The following is a 12,899-nucleotide window of genomic DNA, read 5'->3' as shown; positions in this document are numbered from 1 at the left end:
GAAATCGCATTTAATATTAGATAATAAAAAGTGCATCCTTAAAAAATTGACATCTACTATTATATTATAATTAAAGAAATGTCAAATGCGTCAGTCGTGTTCCAGTATACAAATTTTCCCAGACAGTCCTAGAATAATATTCTCGTCCTAGGTTCAAAATATTCCCATACTGTTTTCTAAAACTTGCTTAACAATGACCTAGTGTTAAAGAATTGCGTATTTTTCGGTCAGAAACTGCGTTGAGATTTAAATATTCTTGAAAATTTTCAGTAAAACTTATTTTTTTATTTCCATTGATTATGTTATTGACGAATGTTTTGTTAATCTCCTATGCGATGGGTTGGGTCCTTAAAATAGATTTGTAGATAAGTAATGTAAAAAAATATCAAGACACAGATAAGTGATTATTACATATTTTGTATACAGTAAAAGTATAGAATTATTGATTCGTATCAAAACGGAGAAGTTACTAAGATAGTTAGATAAATTATTTTGCTACCTAAAAGATGCCATTTAGTTCCACGTAGATGTAAATAAAAGTAAGTAAATTTAATTTCTATATATATATATATATATATATATATATATATATATATATATATATATATATATATATATCGGGGTAAACCCCTAAATTGAATTAAACTTTGCCTATTATCCAATTTGACTGGATAAAAGGCAAAGGAGATTGTTAACTTCTTGATTTATCTGGATGAATCAGATATACCCAATGTCAAATTTATAAAGCAGTACATTTTTTAACTTTAAATAGTATAAATAATACTACTAAGTGTAAATTTTACTTGGTTTCTTTTCTTTATCAAGAATAAACTACATAATTATTTTCCAAAAGATATAACTAAGTAAGCATTGAAAACTTGATATAACTAAAACAGCGATAAAAATGATATTCAGTTTTACTCCAAATTAGAAACGGTGAACAGGATAATATAGTATTGCCCGGATAAATCAAGAATACAACGAAATATTCATAAATATACAGCTTTATCCACTATACTTGGATAATTCTAACTCTATCCGGGTCATTCTAGTATTATCCGACATTCGCGGTTTAACCGTAACATATAAATTTTTATACAGTGTGAAAACCACTTATGGAATAAAATTGTTTGTGTCCTTATTATAGAAAATAATAAAAAAACTCTGGGACACGTTAACTTTTAAATTTAAATGTGCGCTTTTTAAACATAAATTTAAATGTACAGGGTGATCCACGCAAGTCTGGCATAGTCCATAATCCTTATTTTTAATGAAACACCCTGTATATTTTTATTTTTTTAAAAGATTCTTAACAACTTGATTTCAACGAACTATATCATGTAGGGTCTATAATGAATAAACAAGGTGAAATTTTGAAATTAATAATTTATAACGTTTTCAATTTTAAATTAGCTAAATACAGACAATACACTTCTACTCTAAGTATCAGTATATTGGGGAAAATTTCTGTTTAGTAACCGTGTTAACATTTTTTGTCATGAATAGGTAAAAACGGTCTAGATAATCTGCTAATTAAACTAAATCGGTAAGTAATGCGGATTGTTATGAATCAGTTGTTGGTGTGTTGACATTGTACATTAAAATAATAAATTCCTGATTAAAAGCTAATTTCTTGCAGAAATAAAAATAAAATATTTAAGTGAGACCCACCGAATTGAGATTTTAATGATGATCGGTTACGGGGAGAATTGTAGAAGTCAAGTTGAAATAGCAAATTTATTTAATCAGAGGTATCCTCAGTTGCCTAATATTGTACAAGGTAATGTGTCTAAAATTTATACACAATTCAAAGAACTTGGACATGTCAAACCATTAAAAAGAAAACCGAACTTCATTGAAGATGAGGTGAAAGTGGATATTTTGTTAAGTGTCGCAGATAATCCAACGTCAAGTTCACTTCAAATTGCACGTCAAAATAATGTCAGTCACACGACTGTCCTAAGGTGTCTCCATGAAGAAAAACTTCATCCATATAAATTGACTTTTGTGCAGGAGCTAACAGAAGACGATCCAGATCGTAGAATGGATTTCTGCGAAAGAATGATGGATAAAATTAACACAAATGAAATAGCTGTTGGCAAAATTATTTTTTCTAATGAATCAACATTTACATTGAACGGATAGGTAAACTGACAAAACTGTAGATATTGGTCAGCGGAGAATCCTCATTGGATGCGTGAGACACACACTCAGTATCCTCAAAAGTTGAATATTTGGGCAGGTATTATAGGGGATCATATTATTGGTCCTATTTGTAGATGGTAATTTGACAGCGGAAAAATATTTAAGCATGTAAATGGTAAGAGAGGACCGGGAAGAAGACGTATTTCCTGGCTTCAAAATTTGCGAAAGTGGTATAACACGACTACCACTGAACTTTTCCGCGCTGCAATAAGCAAAGTGAAGATAGCCGTGATGATCGCCAACGTCCGGAACGGATAGGCACTTTAAGAAGAAGAAGAAGAGACGATGTTCTTCCTCAGTTGGCTAACTTATATCCCAATCCAATAGATCCGACCCTACCGCATGAAACTGTCTGGTTCCAGCAGGACGGTGCAACACCCCATTATGCTTTATTGGTGATAAATTACTTAAATGAAATCTTCTTGAATAAATGGATTGGACGAAGGGGTACTATTGAGTGGCCAGCTAGGTCGCCAGATCTTACGCCTTTGGATTTTTTCTGTAGGGTTTTCTCAAGAACAAAGTAAATGCAACATAACCAACTAGCATGGTAGACCTCAAAGAAAGGATAACTACGAAGGACGGACGGAACCTCGAAGAAAGGACGAGTTTTATATGAGACTGTGTTATTGCCAACAACAAAGAGGAGAACATTTTGAGCATTTATTTTAATGTAATCCAATCAATTACCTCATGTATTCTATGTATTAATTGTCTTGACGAAAATTATACTTAATTTCAAAATTTCACCTTGTATTATTTATATTAGACCCTACATGATATAGTTCGTTGAGATCAGGTTGTTAAGGAACTTTTAAAAACATAGAAATATATAGGGTGTTTCATTTAAAATACAGATTATAGACTATGCCAGACTTGCGTGGATCACCCTGTACATTCAAATTTATGTTTAAAAAGCGCACATTTAAATTTAAAAGTTATTCTGTAGTTACATAAAAATTTTATTCCGTAAGTGGTTTCCACACTGTATATAAAAATCTCGTGGCACGGTGTTTGTCCAAGCTAATATTTAAAAACCACTGACACGATTGCAATAAAATTTTGTGAAAGTGTATTTGTCGGTGCTACTTAGGACAGGGGTCACCAAATGACGGACCGCGGTCCGCATCCGGACCGTGAGCTTGTTTTTTGCGGACCGCCGTTAAATTCAAAATATAGTAATAAAATTATAGTGTAAAATTATAATCAATTCTAAATATATAAATATCTTTACATTTTAAAAATGCACTAATAATATACAGAAATACTGGTAATCTAAACAATATGTTTCGATTAAACGGTTTTCCAAAATTTCAGGTAGTACCCATCTAAAAATAATCTTTTAGCAAACTACAATAGAGAAGCTGTCAACACAAAATGTTGTGCAACTGTTAAGTAACAGTTTTTCACTCAAGCCTAATAGTGTACGAACCAGCGAAGCAGCAGACGTTTTTAAGAGTAACAAAGCTGCCCTTCAGATGGAAATGATCGAGTATTAGGAATATTCCGCATTAAAGGAGGTATATACTCAAGTTCCAGAAACGCTTGCCTGGGACAAATTTTGGATTAAATATGTATGTGACAAAAAATATCCAGAACTAAAATCTTTGGCAAGGAAACTGTGTACTATGTTTGGCTCAACTTATGTGTTCGACGCCGCTTTTCCAAAAAGGAACTTTATTAAAAATCGGTACAGATCTCGGTTGACAGATAACATCTCGGCTGCCTAATGAGAATCAGTTGCACTAACCTCACTCCAAATTTCAGACAAGTTGTACAAAATTAAAAGTGTCATTTTTCTCAATAATAGTTTAATTTTGTAAGGAGTTTTAGTTTTAGACTTATTGTAATCATTAATTTTGAATTTAATTAAACTAATGTACCCCTTTCTAAACGAGGTGGCCTAGTTGCCTGGTTTCAACCACGTAACGAGGATGATCTCCTGAAGGGCTGGGGGGGGGGGTTACAACTACTGGAGGGTTTCTGGGTAACCCCCCCCGGTTACGCCACTGCCTGGTTTAGTGCTGAGTATACGGACCACAGAAGTGTAGTAGGTTTTCGAAACGGACCCTTACAGAATATAATTGGTGACCCCTGACTTAGGAGATAGGATATTTTTGGTCTCGATGAATGACCATTATTTTTTTTTTTAATTGTAAATTTAAAATGCTTTGTTCGACTTCACTTCTACAGTTTTAGTTCATTTGTTCATGTAGTTATAAAATATCATAAAATGACATCATTTTATGTTTTTATACCTTTTTTTGTAATAAATCTATAATGACTGAATCGATTTGGCAATTTTGGTTTTTAAATATTTGAAATCGTAGGAAGGTCTAATAGGTGAGAAAATATGATGAAATTATAAGGAAAATAGTAGAAACACCGGCTTTATTTTTCAATACAAACATTATACTCTTATACAAAATGTTTAATGCGATATACCTCTACAGTAGTTCATTTAAACATAAAGTGACGTTTAACATACTTCAAAGTGATGTCTATTTACTTCTTTCGTTTCGCTTAAACTTAAGAAAATATGATGAGAAATTCTAAGGAAAATATTAAAAGCAATTTTATTTTCTCATACAAACAGTTATATATATACTGATTTATACTATATATCATCAGATATCAACTTTTATTAGTTGTATATAAAGTGTTTTAAAAAATGTGATTTTTACTCGAGCGTAAAATATGTTTATTTTTGACAGAATTATTTTTGTTTAGAATTAAAAATAATTTTAAAATGTTCATAATTATTCATTTACAATAAAAAAAACTATTTTTCAACATTTTCTCTTCAATAAAGTTAAAAATTTTAGTTTTTGCATTAATTCAATATTAAAATTGAAAATTAAAAATGTTAAAATCGACTGAAATGATAATAATTTTATTTACAGTCGTTGAGTTGCGCCAAATGTAGGCAACTTACAATTAGTGTAAGGAACGCAAAGAAATCATTTCACTTAATACTTCCTTAAAGTAACGAATAAAATTCAATTATATTCAATATTAATATCTCAAATTCAAAGTAATGGTTCAAAATGAATTTCATTGTTTATTGAAAATCGAGCAGCACTTTTTGTGTATTTATCATTTGTTCATTTGATCAATTCGTTATATGGTGTAAATAAATAAATTTTGATTGACCGTTATTGGTTTTACCATACACCAAACAAATCGTGATGGCCCAAAAGCTATTTTGTAAATAGTAATCTTTCTATTTTGTATATACAAATCTATAGACGATTATACAATTTCAAAAATATAAACATTAAACCTTTGGTTTATAGTTTCACGCTGTTTTATTTTGCATTTGTTAGTAGTAAATAATTGTTAGTTTACAGACACTTTCAGTCTGTCAAAATGTACCTAACTAACTTCACAAAAAAATATTCGCTAAATTTACCATTGTTAAACTGGGATTAGTGAACCGAGTATACATACTAAGTTATTAATGGTAACAATACGCAAATTTAAATTAAGTTTTGTGTATTATTTACACTTTTACTTCAGTTGATTTTCAGTGGTAATTTTTAGGTTACGTTTATTGTCATAAAATTCCATAAAATATTAGAATAAAATAAAAAACAAGTGGGTTTTACTTAGTTATTTTTATATGTTCCGAAAGATTCCCGCGGTTAGTACAATTAAACCTAGAGCTAAGATTAATACTATTATAAAAATTAATATTACCCTCACCACTCTTCCGGGTTGAACCGTGTTAATTTTCATTGCGCCGAGCTTTCGACATCCTCTCTGATGTCTCTGAAGCTCCCCTTCAGAGCTTCTGAGGTCTCAGTCTCCCGAGCCCCCAGACACTACTACGGTGATCAATAATCACTTCACTACTACCACTGGGAACAGAATGCGGTTCATTTGTACTGTCGATTGTGACGTGGTTTGGGTGGTAACAGTGGGATTTTGATTCGCGGATGAACCAGACGATATTTTCTTTATGAGAGGTCTTTAAGTCGAAGGTAACCGTATGCAATCATCTCCTTTATTGAGACAATTTGGCCTTTTTTCCTGACAAAATCGACAAATTTTTAAAACAAGAGAAATAAAAATAAAACCTGCTCCTATGTAGGCCAAACAAATCGTAGAATCCAAAATAGGATTCATGAACATTCCATTTCTGTTCGCAATTCTGATTCAATTTCAGCTCTAGGTCAACACCATCTTCATACAAGTCACAAAATTGATTTTGAAAACTCCAGAACCATAGCCTCCATCCGCTTCTATAAACCAAGAATTATTTGAGAAGCTATAGAAATTGAGCATACTTTCACTTTACCTTTTTCGAAAACACCAACGTGTCCCGTTTTACGTTTTGGTAAGTTTTTAACATATTTTACAATAACTTTGTGTTTCGGCAAGGTCGCACCTGCCATTGTCAAGTCTGGTAGTAGCGCTTCTCGCTGATGCGAGATGCGAGTCAACTTCAAGCATCAGCGAGAAGCGTTACTACCTGATTTAACAATGCAAGTGCGACCTTGCCGAAACGTCGTCAAAATAATGATTTTTATCAAAACCAAAATTATTTAACGCGGAGTCAAACTCGGAAAACTACAGAATATATATATATATATATATATATATATCAAATTCTACAGGGTGTTTTAGAAGTAAGTATACCATATCTAATTCCGATCCCACTAACGGATCCTTTTATTTAAAATATTTGTAGCAAATTGATATTGGATTAATTTAGCTAATTTTTTTCTAGGTTAATTTATTTTACTATGGGAGCAACACTGACCTTTTCTGTTTGCTATAGAACACCAGAAGGTTTCATTACCGAAGAATTTGAACAGTTAGAGTATGACACTGTTGGTGAGTAACATGAAGAGAGGTATATTGGCAATTTGCCCAAGTTATATAAATGGACGTAGTTATGCATGCAAGAAGGACTCAACTCCAAAAAGTATGTTTTTCAGGAAAGACATTTTTGCAAAGCTATCTATTGTAAATTACAGGTACAAGTTACAACCTTATTGAAAGTTGTACCATGTTGGAAAGAGATAGTATTTTTATTGTTGATACTTAAACTAACATAATATAATATAGACTTAAAGTCAACAAATTCCATTTTTACTACAATTAAAATATTTCGCTTTCTAGCATTCTTCATAACACTGATATAGTCTTCAGGTCTGTACAGTCTTTGCTGGAATTTTAGGGCAGACTCAATATCACCGAATTCACTGTCGTTTGACAGGAAACTGCGGCTGGAACCTGAATGAAAATCTAAAAACGACACTTACGTAAATGGTAGTTGATTCAAACTGTTATAACACAAAATTTGAATAGGATGCCGAAGCCTTTGGTTCTTTTTTGCTAAGCAAAGTTTGAACCTTCCTTATGCCATATAAGCAATAATATCAAATTTTGTATTTTGGTAGTTGGTTCCTCCTTGCATAACTACGTCCAATTTGTGTTTGTTATATTTCAGTAGGAACACAAAACTTATTAATAAAAAATCTGCAAAAACATAAAATTTGTAGTTCTCCTCTAAATATTTACAAAATGAAAAAAGTTAGTTATATAAAACCCAATACCAAAAGAAAAGTTGTAATATTCTCTACGAAATACAATACTAATATACAGGGTGTTGCATTAAAAATAAATGAGAAAAGATAAAATTATTTAAAAGTAACACTAAACTAGAACATTTTTGACATATCATTTACATTTTCATTACCTTGGAAACCTAATGCGCAGCTCCTTAAATATTACCGTTTTACTTGATAAAAGTCCAAATATTTATAACTTTAGGTCTATAAAACCTTATACAAATTCCTCATATTTTTAAAAAGTGTATTCAAAAATACTTTAATATACAGAGTGTTCCAATTAAAAAAACACAACTATAGGTCATTCCGTTGTTCTGACTGACCCTGTATAATTGAAAATAATTTTAAATTATAGATATCTCAGTTATACATTGGTTTTGTTTAAAAATGTTTATATACTCCATAGTTTAGCCATAATAAAAAAAGCCAGAGGTTTGGCGCACCCTGTATATGTATATTTTTTTGTCAGCATCTCGTAATGGGTGAAATTGATTCGGGCCCGTGCAATAGGGATACCGTACATACAGAAAAATTAAGATCAAATAAATTATCTCTGTAAACTTTTAGAATCTAATATCTAAGTAGACAAATAAATCATATCATAACCAATGCTTCTGGCTATTTTCATATGATGGGGAATGCTCTCGTCATATGCCTCTATTTTTTTTAAAAAACCGTTTTATTACAAATAGCTGTATTTTTAATATGATTTGGTATTTAATATTATATTTCTGTATAATAAATTTTCTTATATGATTTGGTCGAGTACTTGTCTTGATCTTACAGAAAAACTAAAAATTAGTATCCACCGTGTCTTTGACCTTCCACCGCATCGACAAATAATAGATGGATGGGCCACCGAACCCGAAAATGATCAGTCTATACTTCAAGCATGCACGCATTTAGGACGCGTGAATTTTTTGTTTTTAAGCTGTAGTCAGGAAGAACAAATTCCAACTGACAGCTCTTCCTATGCGCAGGAAAACGACAGAGGTATGTATATATTGCGATACTGAATTAATGGTCTTTCAAATCAGCAGACATAATTTGACCGTAGAATATTTTAAGACACTGGAACATTTTATTCTTTTATTATTACATAAATGTTAAAGGATATGTTTTAGATCATTATTTCATCTTTCCATGATCACCTTGCTCTTGCTTTATAACTTTCTTTCTCCATAAAACTGCATAAGTTTTCCTCTTTTTATCTGCTTCTTTATCTCTACGGATTTTCACGTTCCTTTGATTATCAGCTTCCTTTTCCTCACTTTTTCTTTTAGCTTCTTCCAAATTTAATTTATATCGTAACGATGGTATACATCGTTATGGTAACTGCTGCTTTTGATGGGTTGGGTACTTTATTTGTCAATCGTTTCTTGTTTTTTTTGGAACAAGTAAAATGTCTCTTGGTGAAACCATTGCCTTTTTCATTGACATGGATGACATGCCCGAAGGACCAGCTTCTGCTAGGTCTTTAGCACAGGGGTGTTGCTCTGGACTGCACTAGTTTTCTGAAGCTGCTATGTGATCCCAGTGGCTTGGGGTGAATTCTGGGGTACGGTCCCTGGGCCATCGATAATGCCCTCTTGAGGCCCAAGACGTGGAGTGTTTGTGGATTTCTTCCTGCATTTATGAGCCCGAAGGTGTTTCGGTTGCATGGATATATTCCATGCAATTGCCCACTGCATATTGACCACTTTGGCTTGTTAGATAGGCTTTTTGAAACAGCTCAGCTATATTATACGGTCCAAGTTGTTTATCATTATGGACCATCTATTGCGTAACATTTTCACCATAATGATGTTTGAGTGGAGACTTAAACGATTTGTCTAGTGGCTGCATTTTGTGAGGTCACAAGTAAAATTAGGTAAAACAAGTATTGGGTCGTTAGCTAATTATTGTTATGTGTTGTCTCTTGCAATATCTACGACATCAATATTCTTAGTTTGGGTGTTATGCCCATTAAGGATAAGAAGAACGGGACTTTCCTTTGTAGGATTAACTTTTTCGATGGAATGGTTTAAGTACTCAGTGAATAAATTTCCTTGAATCCAACCAGATGGATGGACTTTTCCTATGGAACCAGGAGGGACACCTTTCATTAAGATATCTGTTATGTTTTACCTAGGAAAAATCATCAGTGATGGAAAAAATGTACGACTGGCGCTCATACAACACACAACAGTGACAAGTGACCCTCTTTCGGCAGCACTTAAGGCACCAACTTGCCGGTTACCTTTAAGACCCACAACTTTGTCTACCTTACTCTGGACGACGGATAAACTGGTCTCATCCACATTGAAATTGGGTCATCGGAATATTTACACTTTCTTAACTCTGCCTCCAGGATATCGAAAATCCATTAACAGCATTTTTATTGAAGCCATTGGCTATATAAAATGATGTAGCTGTTGGTTTTAGAAAAGACAACACATCCTTATAACGGTGTAAAAAGTGGCCAAACCACGCTCTGACAGCCATTCCAATACCAGAAAATGGATGGTCTACTCCATTCCTTTCGCACAGTTGAAATGCTAAACGCCTGACATCATCTCTCGTTAGACCCTACAACAAGTTCGTCTTCCATTTCAATGGGCATAATTGGTTTCCTTCCCAATTTTCTTGAAACCGCTTCTTCAGGAGGTATTCCCAGATGACCGAGTCTTTGAAGCGTAGTCCGAGGAGCCAAATATTCTTTGGAAGCTTTGAAAAAGCCCACCTTCTTCTCTGACACAGCTTTAATTGCGGCTTTCATTTTATCTTGGTCCCAACATTGCCGATAATGTTTCTTCCTACGTGGATTTAAAACTTTCCTAGGCATATGTAACAGAAAATAAACAAATATTGTAGAGGTTGTAATTTGGGCTAGATAGATTCGGTATTTCAAGTACTTCAAAGTCCACTGAAGATGGATTTGGATTTCCATTTGAATTATTTGTTTTAATTTTAAATTAATTTTATAACAATTACAAACGAAGTTTTCACTTCAATGCGTAGTTTTTTTATGTTTAATGTTGGTCTCTTTCGTCTTGTAAGTGTTTTATTATCCTTTTTTTAATGTTGTGTTGTTCCATTTTTTTCTATTTTTTGAAATTTCTTGTTTATAAGTGACAACGCATAATTATTGTTCATTATTATTTAACTTTTTTTTATTCTGCCATATTTATGTCCTTTAATAAACCATCCTTTCAGGAATATTTACTGTACAAAATATTTTCATATCTGTATCAGTATTTTATTTTCTTTTTTATTTTAAAAAATTTATATACACCAACAGCATGAGCAGTGTTTTTATATTATAACTGAAATGTAACAATATTGAGTTATTTTTTATAATTTTAACTTCTTCTTCTTCTTCCTGTTTGTATGTAGGCTTTAAAGCCTGTTTCTTTCTTCAATAGTATTGAAGCTTCTTCAGCCTTCAGCCAGTAATAAAGCCTTCTAAATTGTTTAAATTATCGCACTATCTTTTTCTTGGTCTGCCAATACTTCTTCGTCCATTTGGCGACTTACCTCGTGCTATTCGTACTATCCTACCCTCTGCCATTCTACTACTCTCCGTTTTATCACCCATCCATTTATAGCTCCTATATTGCATACTCTTCGTATGCTTTCGCTTCTTTTCATATCCAAAAGACTTTTCCCTGATATTCGTCGGAGTATTTTTATCTCTGTTGTTTCTAGTAGTCGTCTCGTTTTAGATGTGTCAGGTCTTGTCTCCGCCGTGTATGTTAATATAAATTTAATTGCTGCTTTATAGATTCTTGTTTTTGTGTCTTGTCTTAGGTGTTTGTTCTTCCAGATTTTGTCATCAAGAGATTCCGCCGCTTTACTTGCTTTTAAGCTTTGTTGTCGTACTTCTTTTTCAACATCTCCGTAACTAGTTAAGTACATCTATTTCCAGATATCTAAATCTTGCGTCCTGCTTTATTATTTCCCATCAATTTCGATTTTACATCATAGTGGGTATTCAGATGTTGTCATACATTTGGTGTTTTCTGTGGATATTAGCTACAAGTTTAACAAGCTTTTAATATAAGTTTTCTACTGTGCAATATTTGAAATAGATTCTATGTTATTTTTTTAGATTGTATGGAAATCAGAGCAGTCAAAAGTTGTATAAGAAAAATTAATACCCACATACTAGCGTCAGGGACAAGGTTTAATGTAGGAAAATTATCCAAAATTAAAAATACTGTACTTCTTGCTCCTCCTGCACATGTAAGTCCAAAATCAGTTTTAGAGCAAAATCTAAATTTTTTACTATGTACGTTTTATAGCTTACCAACTGAAACTTATTTTTAACTCACACTAAATAGTGTGATGAAAAAAATATATTGGTTACATAAGTGGTTACATAAGTGGAACTGAGTAGGCCGCTTAACCTTGCTTGTAACAGTTGTCATTACACATTCTTCTACCCCCATCAAACCGTCTGGCCAACGTGGTGAGATATGGCCAAAACTTCTAAAAAAAAAAATAAAAAATGTCGATTTTTTTAACAGACACAAAAGGTACCCCAGGTGGGTAGGAATTTTATTCCACAATCCCACACCGAAGCAACGGTCTGTCCCAAAGATTCTAGGAGAGCGGCAAGTCAAAATTAAAGAAGAAGAAAAAGAACAACAAACAACTTCATATAGCAACATACACCATACGTTCCATGGCAAAAGACGAAAAACTATACGAACTAGAAGAGAAATTGAGACATAATGGGACTATCAGAAGTTAAAGAGGTAAAGAGTATGTGGACTTATGTTCAGACAACAGGCTCTACTACAAAGGCAAGGAATATTATATATATATATATATATATATATATATATATATATATATATATATATATATATATATATATATATATATATATATATATACGGTGGAGTAAAATCACAAATTCAAATAATTCATAGCATCTCGAACACGGTTGAATACATAATCTTAAAACTAAATTCACAAACCAGAATAAAGATTGTGCAGTTTTATGCTCCAACTGAAATACCAACTATGAAATAAATACTTTTTACGAAGACCTTAAAAAAGCTATAGACAACAACAAAGTATCTAAAATGATAACAATGGGAGATTTTAACGCCAAAATTGGAAGTAAGA

The 12,899-nt window shown here is 32.4% G+C and overlaps 1 protein-coding gene across 3 annotated transcripts in view; it reads left to right on the top strand.

Moving 5' to 3' along the window:
* Window positions 1-374: 374 nt before the first annotated feature.
* Window positions 375-12,899, top strand: part of LOC140448159 (uncharacterized) — a 37,306-nt gene continuing 24,781 nt past the window's right edge. Inside the window, exons 1-5 of one of the 3 annotated variants that reach the window (XM_072541260.1) lie at window positions 375-539; window positions 3,552-3,815; window positions 6,938-7,044; window positions 8,571-8,777; window positions 11,875-12,008. In XM_072541260.1, the coding sequence (XP_072397361.1) occupies window positions 6,954-7,044; window positions 8,571-8,777; window positions 11,875-12,008 (432 nt within the window). In that variant the 5' untranslated portion in view covers window positions 375-539; window positions 3,552-3,815; window positions 6,938-6,953. Of the gene's footprint in view, window positions 540-3,522; window positions 3,816-6,937; window positions 7,045-8,570; window positions 8,778-11,874; window positions 12,009-12,899 lie in introns of all 3 variants that reach the window. The other 2 variants (XM_072541261.1, XM_072541259.1) reach the window with 2 other exon arrangements.

The sequence above is a fragment of the Diabrotica undecimpunctata genome, chromosome 8, assembly GCF_040954645.1.
Source record: "Diabrotica undecimpunctata isolate CICGRU chromosome 8, icDiaUnde3, whole genome shotgun sequence".
Taxonomy (NCBI): domain Eukaryota; kingdom Metazoa; phylum Arthropoda; class Insecta; order Coleoptera; family Chrysomelidae; genus Diabrotica; species Diabrotica undecimpunctata.
Note: the sequence above shows the minus strand (reverse complement) of the source record. Positions and strands in the feature narration are given on the sequence as shown.